Source organism: Apis mellifera, linkage group LG15, assembly GCF_003254395.2.
Source record: "Apis mellifera strain DH4 linkage group LG15, Amel_HAv3.1, whole genome shotgun sequence".
Classification (NCBI taxonomy): domain Eukaryota; kingdom Metazoa; phylum Arthropoda; class Insecta; order Hymenoptera; family Apidae; genus Apis; species Apis mellifera.
Window position 1 is genome coordinate 4,658,998 of NC_037652.1, and position 14,080 is coordinate 4,673,077.

A 14,080-nucleotide genomic window follows, 5' to 3' on the forward strand; every position below is an offset into this window, starting at 1 on the left:
CGTGAAAAAAAGGAGAAGAAGAAGAAGGTAAAAAAAGGAAGAAAAAAAAAAAAAAAAGACTCACGCACAACGCCACCACATTTCCTTCCCCATCAATCAACCAGGAACCACGTGACAGAGGGAGGGAGGGAGGAGTGCTCGAAGGATCCGATCTACCGCCCCTAAAAGGGGAAGGTAGGGAGGAGGGTGAAAAGGGCCGTAAATGGGCGCCCCGCGTGAATCCAGAATTCGTATACCGTGGACGAGGAGCATGCACGGTTTCGGTGTTACAATATGCACGAACTGGTCGTTGGTTGCGCACGAGGAAACGTGACGCGAAAGCAAGAGAGTCCTTCTCCTCGTGCATCTCATTAGGACGCTCGAGAGGAACAGGGAAAGAGGGAGGGAGGGAGAGAGAGGACCTCTCTCGTCCGTTCGCTTATCAGGATGGATATATTTTACGATCGGGAAGTTGGCCAGCTTCCGCTGTTCCTAGGCTACCTAATTGGACGGCTCTCTTCCTGGTACCGCTCGCCCAGGAATCCCTCCACTTTGGAATGGAGGCCGAGAATAAACGTTTAGAATAAACGTTGTTGGGCCGTCTCCTGCACTTCTAGAGAAGTAAGAAGTCTTCTTTGTCTTCTTCTTCTTCGTCGTCGTCGTCTCGTCTTTGTCCCGCGTTCTTTCTCGCGTCCGTTCTCTCCCGTCTTTCGACCTTCCTTTCTCACCTTTCCTCCTGCCATCCACACCGTGGAGGAAGTTTAACGCCGGCCCATCGTGGCGTGGCACGGGCTGCGTTCGTTCGTTCGTTCGTTCGTTCGTTCGTTCGTTCGTTCGTTCGCCGCGCATCCGTGAAAGTGAAACGGAGAAAATCAGGTTTCGAAGACGAGCCTTCGAAGCCTCCTCCAGTGGACGTGGCGCGGGATGGCGTTGATTGAACCGAGAGCATTTGCCCCTCGAATCTTTCCTTTCCTCGATTCAAATATTTTTTTCCTTTCGGATACGTGGAATTTTTATGACCGTGTTTCGTAATACTATGAATCCAAGAATATTTTTTTCTTTTTAAGATTCTTTCTAAAATTTAGAATCACCTTTTTCTGCCACTTTTTTTTTTTTAGCTTAGGTTAAATTAGTTTCTAATTCCGAATGACGTAGCGATTTTAGATGGCTCGTTATTTTCTCACAAATATTTCGCTACTTTTCAGATTAGGTTAGATAATACGGTGTACAATTTAAATTTTTAGAGACACGTTCAATCGAGGATGAAATGGTTTAAACGAGAATCAGAGTCGTCAACTTAAGGAAACAGGCTGATGCGAGATCTCAGCTGAGACGCGGCCAAAGTCAGCTGACTTCGAGTGTTGCCTGGCACGGGTCAAGTCCCCCTTCCACTTCACAGACTACTTCTTTGTCTCTCCTCGCGCTTCCCCCTTCCATCCGCATCCCCGAGCCATAAACCATCCCAATCTGTTTCGAGAAAATTTCTTGACGCAATTATTTGCGTCTCTTCTCCTTCTCGAAGTTCTCTTAAAAAAAAGAGAAGAAGAAGAAAAAAAAAAGAAAGAAAACCTCCAACAATGCCGTCGATCGCTCCTAACAAGAGAATCGAACAATTGAAACGGGAACAAGGAAGTTATCGCAAACTTGGAGAAATTTAACTTTATATTCATCGTGAATGGTTTCTTAAGAAGAAGAGGAAAAAAAGAAACGGAAGCAAAAAGAATCGTCTCAAGGGAGGATCGAAATGCTGCGAAAAGGAATCGATAGTTACCACGGGCCTCGGTTCATAAACCAAGAAACCACAACGCGCCACTTCCCGCGCGGAACGCGCGACTCCTCTCTTCCGTAAACACAAGCCCGATCATTCATCGTATATCCGATCAATCGTGCAAACGTATTGATATGTAATAACAATAACGATGATGAAAAGAATGGAAGAAGCGAGCTGGAGGTTTCACCCTCGTGGGGCTGCCGCCAAGTTGCGCGCGGGATCCGTGTGTTCCGTCCACGCGAAATCGTGCGAATCGATCGGGCCGCTGGCATGGGACAGAGTGCAAGGAGGAAGCGAGCGATCGAAAAAGAGCAGCAAACCGGGAAGAAGACGAACGCGCGGAGGATGGAATACGATAGACCAAGAACAAGAGGAGGAAGGAGGAGAAAAGTGTATGGAAAGGTGTGCGGCGGTGGTGGAGGAGGAGGAGGAGGAGGAGGAGAAGATCGAACGAAGTGGAGAACGAAGAGAGAGAGGGAGATAGAGAGAGAGGAGGTGAAAGAAGCTGAGGCGGAGGAAGAGGAATTAGAAGGAGAGAGGGATGAGAGGATGAGAAAAGAGGCGGAGGAGGAGGCGGAGGAGACACGAGTCGTCGTCGGTGCAAACCGAACGAGGTATAGAGGAATCGGTAGGCGATACGGGAGCGGGGGAGGTCGAGCGTGCGAGGGAGGGAGGAGGTGGAGGTCCCCGGGTGCGGGGACGAGGTAAGGTGGGGGCTGGAGGGGCCTCGCGGGGCCGGGGACGAAGGGAAGTTGGTATCGCGGATGGCGATGGCGATGGCAGAGTCAATGTCCTAGCGCTCGCACTGGGTCACGGCGAGTTGCGGCCAACGACCCAAGCCCACAGCTCCTCTTTACTTTGCACACAGCGAGCGAGAGAGCGAGAGAGCCAGAGAAAGCCAGAGAGAGAGAGAGAGAGAGAGGTGATTACCGAGAGGGACGAGGACGGAGCTGGAGATCGAGCGACGGAGAGAAAGAGAGAAAGAGAGAGAGAGAGAGAGAGAGAGAGAGAGAAGGAAGGAAGATATATACACTGTCTCGGTTGAAGAGAGACACATCCATGTTGGTGTTCCATGGTTCCTCGTCTCGCGATGTGTATACTGGGTGCTCGAAGCGAGAAGTCGTTCCTTCTTCTTCGCCGATCCTTCTTCTCCTGGTGGAGGATCCTTCTTCCAGTTTTCTGCTTCTCTCCGCCTAGCCTTTGTCCATCGCGTCTGCTTAACCCAGACCTGCTGGCCAGCCGGATCCGCCGCTGACACGGAAACCAGCCTGAGAATCTCGTTTCCTTCGAGCCTACGTGGTTCGCGTTCCGGTGAAGAAAGGGGCGAGGAGAGGGGGGCACGCAAGTTCAGTGGCGATTATCGGTGACCTGTCTCCTCTCTATATATACATACACACACACACACATACACACATATATATATAAAATACATATATATATATGTATATATATATATATATAAAATATATGTATCCGTGTTGTGGTGTGGTTTCCATCAGAGACCACGATTCGCGGGCACGGAGGAAACGATCCGGCGAAGGATCGGGGAAAAAATTATATACCTTGAACGGCGGCGGCCCTATCCCATCCCCGGCTTTTCCCTTTCTTCTCGTTAATCTTGGGAAGGAGAGATTCTCTCTTCCCAAGGTGGCCGACCGGTTCCGCGATCTTTCACGATCGCTATGACTACTCTTTGTGCCGGCACTCTTCGACCGAGACTAATAGATTACGTTCTATCCGTCTGTCTCCTCGGTGTCCTCCCCCCTTCCTCCCTTCCCCCCCCCTCCTCCGCCCGATGTCGCGAGGGCTTCTTATATAATTCCATCGTGTGTCCTTCCTTGAGGAAAAGGAGAGACCCCAGAGCTCTCGAGAACGCGAGACACACGCGAGATAGAATCTCTCTCTCTTCTCTTCTCTCCTCTCCTCTCCTCTCCTGTGGCACGGGATGGCATTGGCTTTGACTCGCGAGAGAATTCGAGGAAAGTCCTGTAATGAACGTTCACCACCACCACCGCTACGAAGGTCTTCTGCTGTCGAGACCGAGAAACGGATAAATTACCGAGGCGTTTGGTCGGACGTAAATCATCGGTGACACTCCTCTCCGTCCCGGCCGCTTGGGACCGGAAGTATCGATCGAACGAGGCGCCGCTGTCCCCTCGATTATAAGCAAGGTGGGACTAGATTTTCGATAGCGACGGTTAGATTCGTTTCGCGTGCCCCCTTCCAACCAGCGGCTGCAACCAGCCGTGAAGAAGTTCATCCGCGTTCGTTGAAAGCCAGCTCGCTTCATCCAGACCCGAGACCAATCGAGAAACTCGAGTTCCCGACCGAGAGACACCGTCTCGAATTCCACTCCTCGTGCATTAGCATGCATAATGAATATTTGTTTTCGTAGCGGCTGTGACCACGTGCTCGAACCTCGAGATTTCCCTTTCTTATTTTTTCCCTTTTTTCCTTTTCCTTTTTTTCCCCACTCGTTCTTTAAATCGATGTTCCAATGACGCCGAGTGTATGCGCGCGCGTGTAAAGTCGCGCATGGAAATATCGTGTTCCTGTACAGCCTATACGGTTGGCATATATCGTATCGAGATATGTACGCACTTATTCGTAGTCGAGTATATCGACGATGATCACAGATTATTAGAGTTCGCGCAATTCAAATTTGCAAATAATCATTTTCTCGCAATTATAATTTCGATTTTCGACGCGTATCTATCTTATATCCGTGCTCGTTTCAACACATCGATACACTGATTTCAACTTGACTCGAACCGATTCTAGTCTCTTATAAATTATATCTATTATTACGGGTCGTTCAACTTCTAGAATCGTTTACTGCGTTTCCAATGGCTCTACGCAGTTTAGATACGTGATGATAAAAATAGTTAGCAGTTGGTGGAAGAACTTCATCCAAGATCCTCCACGTCTCGAGCCTCGTCACCCTCGTCCGCGAATCTTAATCCATTTCCTTTTCCTCAAGCGTCCCGGCTCCCGGACGAATTCCCGAATTTCAGGGAGGTGAAAATTCGAGGATGACTCGCGTGATATTCGCAATAATTTATTCGGCCAATTACTTGAGAAACTGACGCGAGCCTATGGCGAATCATTGAGCGTAAAGGTCAATAGCACGTAGCTCTAACTCCGTTGCGCGGCAACAAGTCATCTAACCGCTTGTATCCGTGGAGATCCGAGTTTTCGTGCGATTTTATATATATATATATATATATTCATTAAACAGATTATCCTTCCATTCTTTTCTCTTCAATGGAAAAGAAAGAAGAGAACAAAATATGTTTATATATATATTTTTACCATATATATATATATATATATTTAGATACGTGGATATCCAAGTATCAGTCGGTGGGTTCCCCTTTGGACTGCCGAGTAATGGCTCCCGAGTTGAACATCGCGGAATTAACTTCACCCTGTTATTATCCGTACCACGGTCCCTTATACGCGGCAAGGGATTAATTAATCGCGCGATTAATAAGCGCGCTACGAATTTCAAATATTTATGAGAATGGAATTCAAGTGTGCGCGAGGTGAGCGCGCGGGGGAAAGCCTAAGTGGGAGAGATGGGCGATAAGCAGACGGAAAATACAAGAGCGAGGCGAGCACTCGGAAGACTCGCGCGCTCGTTCGGCTCGGTTTAACCTGCTCGCGGTGAGAAGTGAACGGTGGCGATTAAAAGCAACGTTGAATTTATATATATATATATATATATATATATATATAAAATATATCATCCATAAAATTAATTAAAAGCACGATCGATCAATTAAATTATTTGAAATTATTTTTGTTATTTTTTTTTAAAATATTAAACGGATCAATCGAACGAAGGAGATATATTATATTCGTTGTTTCGATTGTAATAGATAATAATGGACTTTGTAAGTTACGTTTTATCATTCTGTAACAACGAATGGAAAGGGGATTAATTTGTATACTTAATAATTACATCGATCTTCTCGATCGATTGATCTTGATTTCCTCGACCGTCAATAGGAAGCATCAAGTTCGATGCTTGTCGTTTAACGTCGAGGCTGTCTCCTGTAACACAGCTAGAATTCCAACACACAGGAATAATATCAGTTAACGCGTTCGAATTGACAAGTGGAACCTGTAACAAGTTAGTTCCTGCCTATATATATATATATATATTCTTTCTCCGTTCGTGCCTCGATACAGACGGGCGCAGGAATCACGAAACACGCGTGACGGTTCGCAGAGATTCTAATTATAAGTCAGTTTCTAATGGAACCGCCTGGAATTGCCGCTTCAGATACCACGAGAATTATATCCGACCTCTTCCTACGGAATACCAAATGAACAAACGAAAGCCTCGTTAAGCTCATAAATAAACGAACAGCGCCTCCCCCACCACCACCACGTCGGTGGTTCTGCTGTTGCCCGCCGAGGCCTTAGAGGAGCGCTACCATTTTCGATCTAATCCCGGAGGTCGCGGGAGGAACGAGCTTCAACCTCGCATGAATTATTCCCTCCGATTCGCCAACCATTCTTAATCCGCTTAAATCCGTAGACGGCCGACATTTTTCCACCCATTCATCCACTCCTTCGTTATCTTTACTTTTCTTCTTTCTCTCTCTCTCTTTCTTTTCCTGCGACGTAAGAATTTTCGAATCGTGCGAAACTTTTTCGCTAAAAATTCGTAAACGATGGATAAATTTTTCTTTTTAAAAAAATTTTACGATTTGTTGATATAGGGAGAGACAACTCATCATTGCGCCCATTATTCGATTCATTCGATGATTATAATAACGTTCGACGCTCACAATGATTCATACTCGAACGCACGGAAGCGAAAGATCGGATGAGATTCGGATCACGTCTCCTCTTTGGCCCAAGAATTTTCGTCACGCGACGTCTCTCCTAGTATCTACGATCGGCCAAAGAGAATCGAACCAATTTCTCGGTTTGTAGAAGCCGTAGAATCTCGCGATGAATTATTCAAAACCGAACCATTATAATCCGCCAATCTACCAAATTCTTCTTCTTCTTCTTTTTTTTTAACCCACGATCGTCCATTAATCTCTCGATTATTTCCTTGTTCTTAATTATAATAACATTTCGATCCTCGTCGATGCTGCTACGATGAAATATCGCATCCCAAGAATTTTTCGTATATAAGATATATATATTGCAATATCTTTTTCCTTTTTTGCCGGGGAAGAGAATCGAGGCCCGATTCTCTCTCGTGGCACAAGTTAAACGGACGTTTCCAGGAATCGATCTGGCCTCCTTTCAGCGCGGTACGAAGGGAGCATGTCGAAAATAAATTCGAGACCCGATGGATCGGCGAACGAGCACGAACACCACCGGCAGATCCAGCAGGGAAATATACCGTTAGCGCGTTGCCCACGAATAGTTCACGGCGATCGAGCGAGCCCGATTTTTTTTCTCTCAGCCTCGCTGGCTCACCTACTTACTCAGCCGCGCTCCGCCATTTACGTCCCCATCCGTTGGTCCAACAGCGGGCCTTTTTCTTCCTTTTCGATCTGCTTCGCTTCACCGAGGATTATTCCGATTTTCGGTGACGTGGCTTCTTTCTTTCTCTTTTTCTTTGGATCGGTAATTCGGATACACTCGAATTATTTTTCAGAGATTAAAATTCCGATTATTGGCCCGAAATGTTTCTTTATCATTCGTAGAATATAATTCGTTCTCCGATTTTATTAAATTTAAGTTAAAAAAAAGAAACACGGGCAAGCATCATCGCATCAGAAGCAAGACATTTCCTTCATGAATAACGACATCGCCCCTAATGAAGATGTCTCGAGCTCGTTGGAGCTCGTTACATCCCCTCGTACGTAATAATAATTTGGCCACGGCATGGGTATTAATTTTAATTAAACGATAGTTTTATTGTTTCGAAATGATAATTCCCTCCGCCCCGTGGGTAATGCCGTTTGGGGATCCGTCATGTGAACCTGCGAACGATCCTTAGAGGGAAGGGAAAACCTCGGGAAGAAATATATATATATATATATTCGAATTCGTTACGTGTAGTTTGAAAAGTAATAGTATTTGCAGCTTGTAGAACAGGGTGGGAAGAGGATCTTCTCTTCTGACGCGCGCGCACACACACACACAGGCAACAATGGAGGCCGGGTTTATTCATCACCTTGATGCGTACGATATCCCCCCAATTCACTTTTGCCGCGAACAACCTCAACCGTGACAATTTATTACGAGGAAACACGGAATAAACCCCTGCAACGAACGAGGAATATTAACCCATTGAAAAATATTCCGCCGTTCTACACGGCCGTCTACGCGCCATCTCCCATCCAGGCGAGCCAGGCAGACACGTAGGTAATTTGAAACGAAGTGCGAAGAGTTGGTTGAATTTAATTTCGCGATAACTTTAGCACGGCCCGACCTTGTTTTCGACTCTATTATTACACTCCCGAGGCCGCTTACTCCTCCGTACATTTTTTCCACGCTTGATAAAATAAAATAAAATTCCTCTCTCCCCCCCTCTAATAATCGTTAAACGAGAAGAGAATATCTTTAAGATCGGCTACGATCAATCCGTGAATCCATTCGGTTTCATTTCACGATACAACTACTGTCCCTCGTTCCTCGCGATGGGACACCATCGCGATGAATAGGCGATAATTGAAACGGTCGATGTTGCAAGAAGCGGCCGGCCGGCCATCGCATCAGGGTCAGCAACGAGGAAGCGTGCTGCGGTGGAAAAGAAGGGAAAAGGAGAGAGGAGGAAAGAAACGAGGAGGGACGATCCTCTCCTCCCCCTCTCTCTTCGGTTGCATAATCCCGATTTCGATCCCCCTCGATCGGCCGTCGTTCTTGTCTCGGGGTCAGCGTGCTTCGAAGAAAATCACTTTCCTTCCCATAGAAGCTACGTATATACATACACATATACATATATATATATATAATATACCGCGACCGCTCATCGAGCATACGTGCATACGTGCACGTAAAATATACACTCGACGCGCACGCGCACAGACACGCGTAACTGCTCGCTCGCTCGCTCGCTCGCTTGGCTGGCTGGGTTGGCTGGCTGTGGAGAGCGGCGGAGCGCGTGCACCGATTCTTCCTTCCTCCTCCTGCTCTTCCTGGTTTCTCAGCTCGTTACGAGGCAACCGACAAATTATCGGTGCCTCCCTTGCGCTCCCTTCCCTTCGTTGTGTTCGACGTGATACACCAGAAGAGGGGAGGGGAGGGAGGGAAGGATAGGGAAGGACGGAGGAACGACAGCACGAAATCTCGGATGCGCCTAGTAAACGCAGGCCTCCGCGTTTATACTTTCACTTCCTTTCCACCTCGCAGCGGAGAGAGCTTCCCATCTTTCTCCCCCTTCGACTCGTCCACCGAGTCTCGCTCCCTCCGGATCTCTCGGACATAGAACTACTTTTCCTTTCAAACCCTTGGACCGAGGGTATATTATCCCGCACCGAATCCATCCATTTCCTACTTTCCACACGCTGTTTGTATTTAATCATTCCATCGATTTCCATAATTTCTCTCTTCTTCCTCCCTTCCTTTCCATTCGAATTCAGGCGTGGGACGAATAGGTGTCGCGTCCATCAGTGGCTATTGCCGGTCGATCACTGAACGAGGAGGACTCGAGGAGGCAGTTGGAGGAGGGAGAAGGAAGAATGAAAGAGGGAAACGTGGCGTGACCTTTCCGCCGCGCGAGGAGGAGGAGAGGAGCGGCGCAGTCTGCGCGGAGCATTGGCGAGGAGCCGGGCGAGGGAGCAAGGGTGAGAATGTGGAAGGCTGTGGAAAATATTAGAGGCGGAGGAGTAAGGAGTGAGGAGTATAATCCCGACGTTTTCTCTCGATTGTGGTAGGTAGCCGAGGAGGGGTGGCGAGGAGGGGATGAAAGAACGAGGCACGAGGTAGCGGCGGTGTTGTTCGTGAGCAGGGAACAAGGAGACTGCCGAAGAGAGGAGGCGGACCAGGATGTTTCGCGCGTGTCGCTTTCGCGTGATATACGCGGAGACGAAGAAGAAGAAGAAGAAGAAGAAGAGGACGTTGACGTTAGACCCATAATAACAACTACAACATAAACCACCGATTCTTTGACTTGACAACTTTCGCTTCAATTGGACAGGTACATAAGGCGAAAGGGAAGAATAAGGAGGGACAAGGAGGAATGGAGGAATCGAGGATAGAAGTAACAATGAAAGAGAAAAGGAAAAAGGATATGCGATTGATGGAGAAAAATCATCGATAAGTAAATTCAAGATAAATGAAAAGACACAAAGTAGCAAATGAGTATCTGGGAAAGGATGCTGAAAAAAGGAAAAAGGAGAAAGAAACGTTGATGTCAGCAACAACGATCGACAACGATTAATAAGCGCTAAGACGAAAAGGAAGAAGAGGAAGAAGAAGAAGAGGAGGAGAAAGAGAATAGGAGATGAAAAAGAAGGTGGTGGACGTGTCGAGGAAAAGGAGACAAGAAGAAACGTGGAAACAAGAAAGCGAGGAGGGTCCCGATGATAGAGACAACTCTCCACCGCGGTGGAACGAGCGCGAAGGAGCATGCAGAGGAAGAGACTGCGAAGGAAGGCTGCAGAAGGCGGGTTGGCGAGTAGTGGAGCGGGCCGGTGGGGCGGAGAGAGGAGGGCAGAGGAGGTGAGTCGAGATGATGCAGTTGTGCGTTTGCAAGGAAGGCGGAAGGAGGAACCGCGGAGGGAACCGGTCCCGGTCACTGGGCCACCAGCCGGCCGTCGAACCCGCCATACTGCCCCCTACCACCCCCTACCCCACCTTTTCCTCGCCATCTTTCTGTCCCTCTTCGCTCTTCCTCGCGTCTCTGCCTCGCGGCCTGTCTCCGTCTCGCTTCCTTCGCTCTCCCTCTGCCGCCTCCTCCTCCCACTCCTCCTCCTCCTCCGCTCCCTTGGAGGAAAGCGTGCCTCCATCGCGAAACCTCTTTCTCAATTCGTCGACGAACGCGACGAAAATGACGAAGCACAAAATTGACCACGAGGATGAAAACGAAGGAACGAAGAAGACAAAGAGGAAAACAAGGATGAAAGATGGCACGACAAAGAAGATGATTACTCTTAGATACCTCCTTCCTCCTCCTCCTCCTCTTCTTCTTCGAGTTCTTCAAACAATGTCAACCGGCGTGTGCGGCATTGTATGCGCCGATAATGCCACCGGTGGCCACCATGTTTACCGGCCCGAGGCTATATGCTAGAGGAGACTACGGTTCCCGCCGTGACCGACGTTTTCGCGTGTCTCCTCGTCCCCTCCGAAGATCGCACGCTTTTAACGGTGAGAATGAACACGGATCGGATGGACGATGCCTGCTCGGATCCTGTCCCGGATGAACTTGCCGTTTAAATAGGCGAACAGTGGAACGGTACGATGATTATTCGCGATATAATGGTAAATTTAAAACGGTAATTTTTGTTGGAATATCACTTTTGGGTATATATAATTTTCCTTTCGAATTTCGTGATTGGATTTTGAAACGTATTTCGAAAAATTATAAAAATTGCTTGAAAATCGCTCGATCGAGTTTTAGCGGAGATCCATAATCTTGGAAAAACTTGGAATCGTTTTTTTTATCATCCACACGATTCGAATTAGATAAGGATAATCTCGGTTGAAACGTCGATGGGCGAGCGCGTGTGCAAACACGGCCGATATATCGAAGCGGTGAAAAGGAACGGAGACACGGGCACGGTCGTTCGCGTGGAAGAATGGAGGAATTAGTTTTGGATCGGGCTTTCGATCGTGAGAGAGCAGGCGAGCAGGTAGCGCAAACGGAAGCTTAGTACTCGTACACGGTAATCTCGCCGAGATACGCCAAACATTTTCTCTTAATTAAGAAAGGACGTGGCCGTAATTAAGTTTCCCTTCCACGTTATTCTCCTGCTCGTTTCAAGCCGTGCCGCGCGTTACGCCGTCAAAACTGAGTGTTCAGTGGCTTCGAACGATGACTTCTGCTTTTCATTAACCACTCTAATTCGTCAAATACTGCAATAGTTCTCTTATACGGTTATTATATATCGTATTTTTCTCGTTTTCTCGTTCGAAGATCGATTCTAGAAGCCAAAAAAAAAAAGCACAAAAGTTTGTATACAAAAATGTGAGCTCGAGCTTTATTTAAGAAGAATGTAAGTTTGCGCTGGATAAAGCGAGAAAACAAGACTCTATTTGTATCTCATTTTGTCTAATTTATCTAAACTTCAATTGCTTATAACTTATATAACTTAATAAATACGCTTTGATCAATTCTTTTTTTTTAATTCACAATCTGCATAAAATTATAGATATTTATGTTAATACTGTAATAAGTGACGCGATGCTAGCGCCACGTGACTATTAACTACTAATATATATATATATATATAGAATATGACGGAAATAAAGTTGTCTCATTTCGTGGAAGTTCGATTATTTTATTCAAAATGATATTAATCAAAGTGTGATTCACATTTAAAAAACAAATTCAATATATCATTTTGATCGATCTCGGATATTATTCTAAGAAATGTTCATAGATTGGCATAGTATTTTCAAACTTCCTATCCGATAACGCTTAATTTAGCAATCAAGACGAACAATATCGCGATTCCGTTTGTCGACGCGAGGCGTGTAATCCTTGTCCATTTTATCAGGACCGGCCGATAAACTTCCCGATAGGAAAGGTTCAACAATACCGGCGCGTGTTATCGCTGTCCCGCGCTTCGACGCGCTAGCGTAACTCGCTCTGTCACGAGCCGGTAATCGACAGTCTGGAAAGTTCGACGATTCTTGTCCACTGTCGCGCCCGCTTGGATTGCATTCCGCGGATAGGATTTGCAACGGCCGACAAGAAAGATTATCGGCATACGTCGCGATCTTTCTCTGGAATTGTGTAGAATGCGCGTAATTTTCAATTTCTTCGATTGAAACCGCGAGAGAATTGGTTATTTTTGAAAAAATCATGACTAAGAGAAAGTTTTCTCTATTTTTTGTTGTTGTGTATAAATAAAGGAGTGTAGATAATTTATTAAGAGAAGAGAGCTATGTTATTGTGAATGCATCGCTAGATTCGATTATCTATGTAGATATTGAAGATTTCTACAAGATCCCTGTCGATCACTATATGATCTACATCCTCGACAGAAGGTACATTTTACTTTTTTTATATAAATCATAAGGATATTTATCATAACAGATAAGAAAAACTTGTTAAAAAGACACATTCTCATTGATTTTAAAGAATTTTCAAGGATTGAATTACAATAATTACGAATAAAGAAATTAAATAATAAAAAATGAACAAATATAAGATAAAATAAGAATTGTCAACAGTGCCATCTCTTGAGAACTAGAAAACTATTCAAAAAAAGAAACGAAAAAAAAAAGAATCGATACTTATCATCCTCTTTTAAACTTTTTAAAAAAAATGTTATAAATAACACGACATATAAAAACAAATTTCAGAGAGCGTTCTTTTCCGAGGTTGATATTATAGAAAACGTTCATCTACTGCAGGTAACTTAGAATATGGATATTATCGATTGAAAAGAAAAACGATTAACAGAAAAAATTATCAACAATCAATAAATATTTCCGAATCTCTTCCATACCAATCACCGATAAAACACATCACACTTTTCCTTTAAATACGAAATACTAAAAAAAAAAAAACATCGATAAAAGAACAATTAAACCAAGAATAAAAGAAACCCCATACATAAATTTTGAAAACACTTTATTACAAAACATCCTTACGAACGAAATATCATCTTTAATTACACACCCCTTTCGGTACGTTCGGTCTGCACACCGGTTGGACAAGGGTCACGGTTTCCCCCCCACACGGTGGGCAAGGAGCACAGGAGGCAGGTGGGCAAACAGGAGGGCAACACGGGTCACAAGGTTGAGTACACGGGGGACAACAGGAACAATTAGGAGGTGCGCATATCTTCACGTCGCACGGAGTACAGGGTGGACAGGGTTGGCACGGTTGAAGGCATACAGGCTTGCAGTCCACTTCGCAAACGTACTGCATCTCGAACGGCAGATCGTTTCGGACGGTGAGACATTTGCCTTGGATCAGGTAGCAATAGGCCAATGCAAGAACCGGATTGCCGCTGTAGGGTAGCTCGTGGGGTAGGCTCAGATGCGGGGCCATGTCGATGTTGGTGTATTTTAAAGGAGAGCAGCTACAGGCACCGTGCTGCAATCGATACGAAGGAGGGATGAGGAAGGTGGTCGAACCAAGGGCGGGCGGAGGGGTGTGTAGACCCGGGGTAAATGAGTTTTTAAACGTCATTGTAATGGAAAAGCCTTTTAATCTCCCATTAATGCCTTCTCGCGATACTT

General features: G+C 46.0%; 1 protein-coding gene and 1 long non-coding RNA gene across 2 annotated transcripts; one reads left to right on the forward strand and one right to left on the reverse strand.

Moving 5' to 3' along the window:
* The first annotated feature begins 8,344 nt into the window (after positions 1 to 8,344).
* Positions 8,345 to 11,998, forward strand: LOC102656563. Its single transcript, XR_408967.3, has 2 exons — positions 8,345 to 9,510; positions 9,601 to 11,998. It is a non-coding gene; the product is annotated as an uncharacterized LOC102656563 (long non-coding RNA).
* Positions 11,999 to 13,449: 1,451 nt separating this feature from the next.
* On the reverse strand, positions 13,450 to 14,053 carry LOC102656143 (keratin-associated protein 10-7-like). Its single transcript, XM_006561051.3, has one exon. It carries the CDS (start codon positions 14,028 to 14,030, stop codon positions 13,503 to 13,505), a length of 528 nt encoding a protein of 175 aa, XP_006561114.2. The 5' UTR covers positions 14,031 to 14,053; the 3' UTR covers positions 13,450 to 13,502.
* Positions 14,054 to 14,080: the final 27 nt, after the last annotated feature.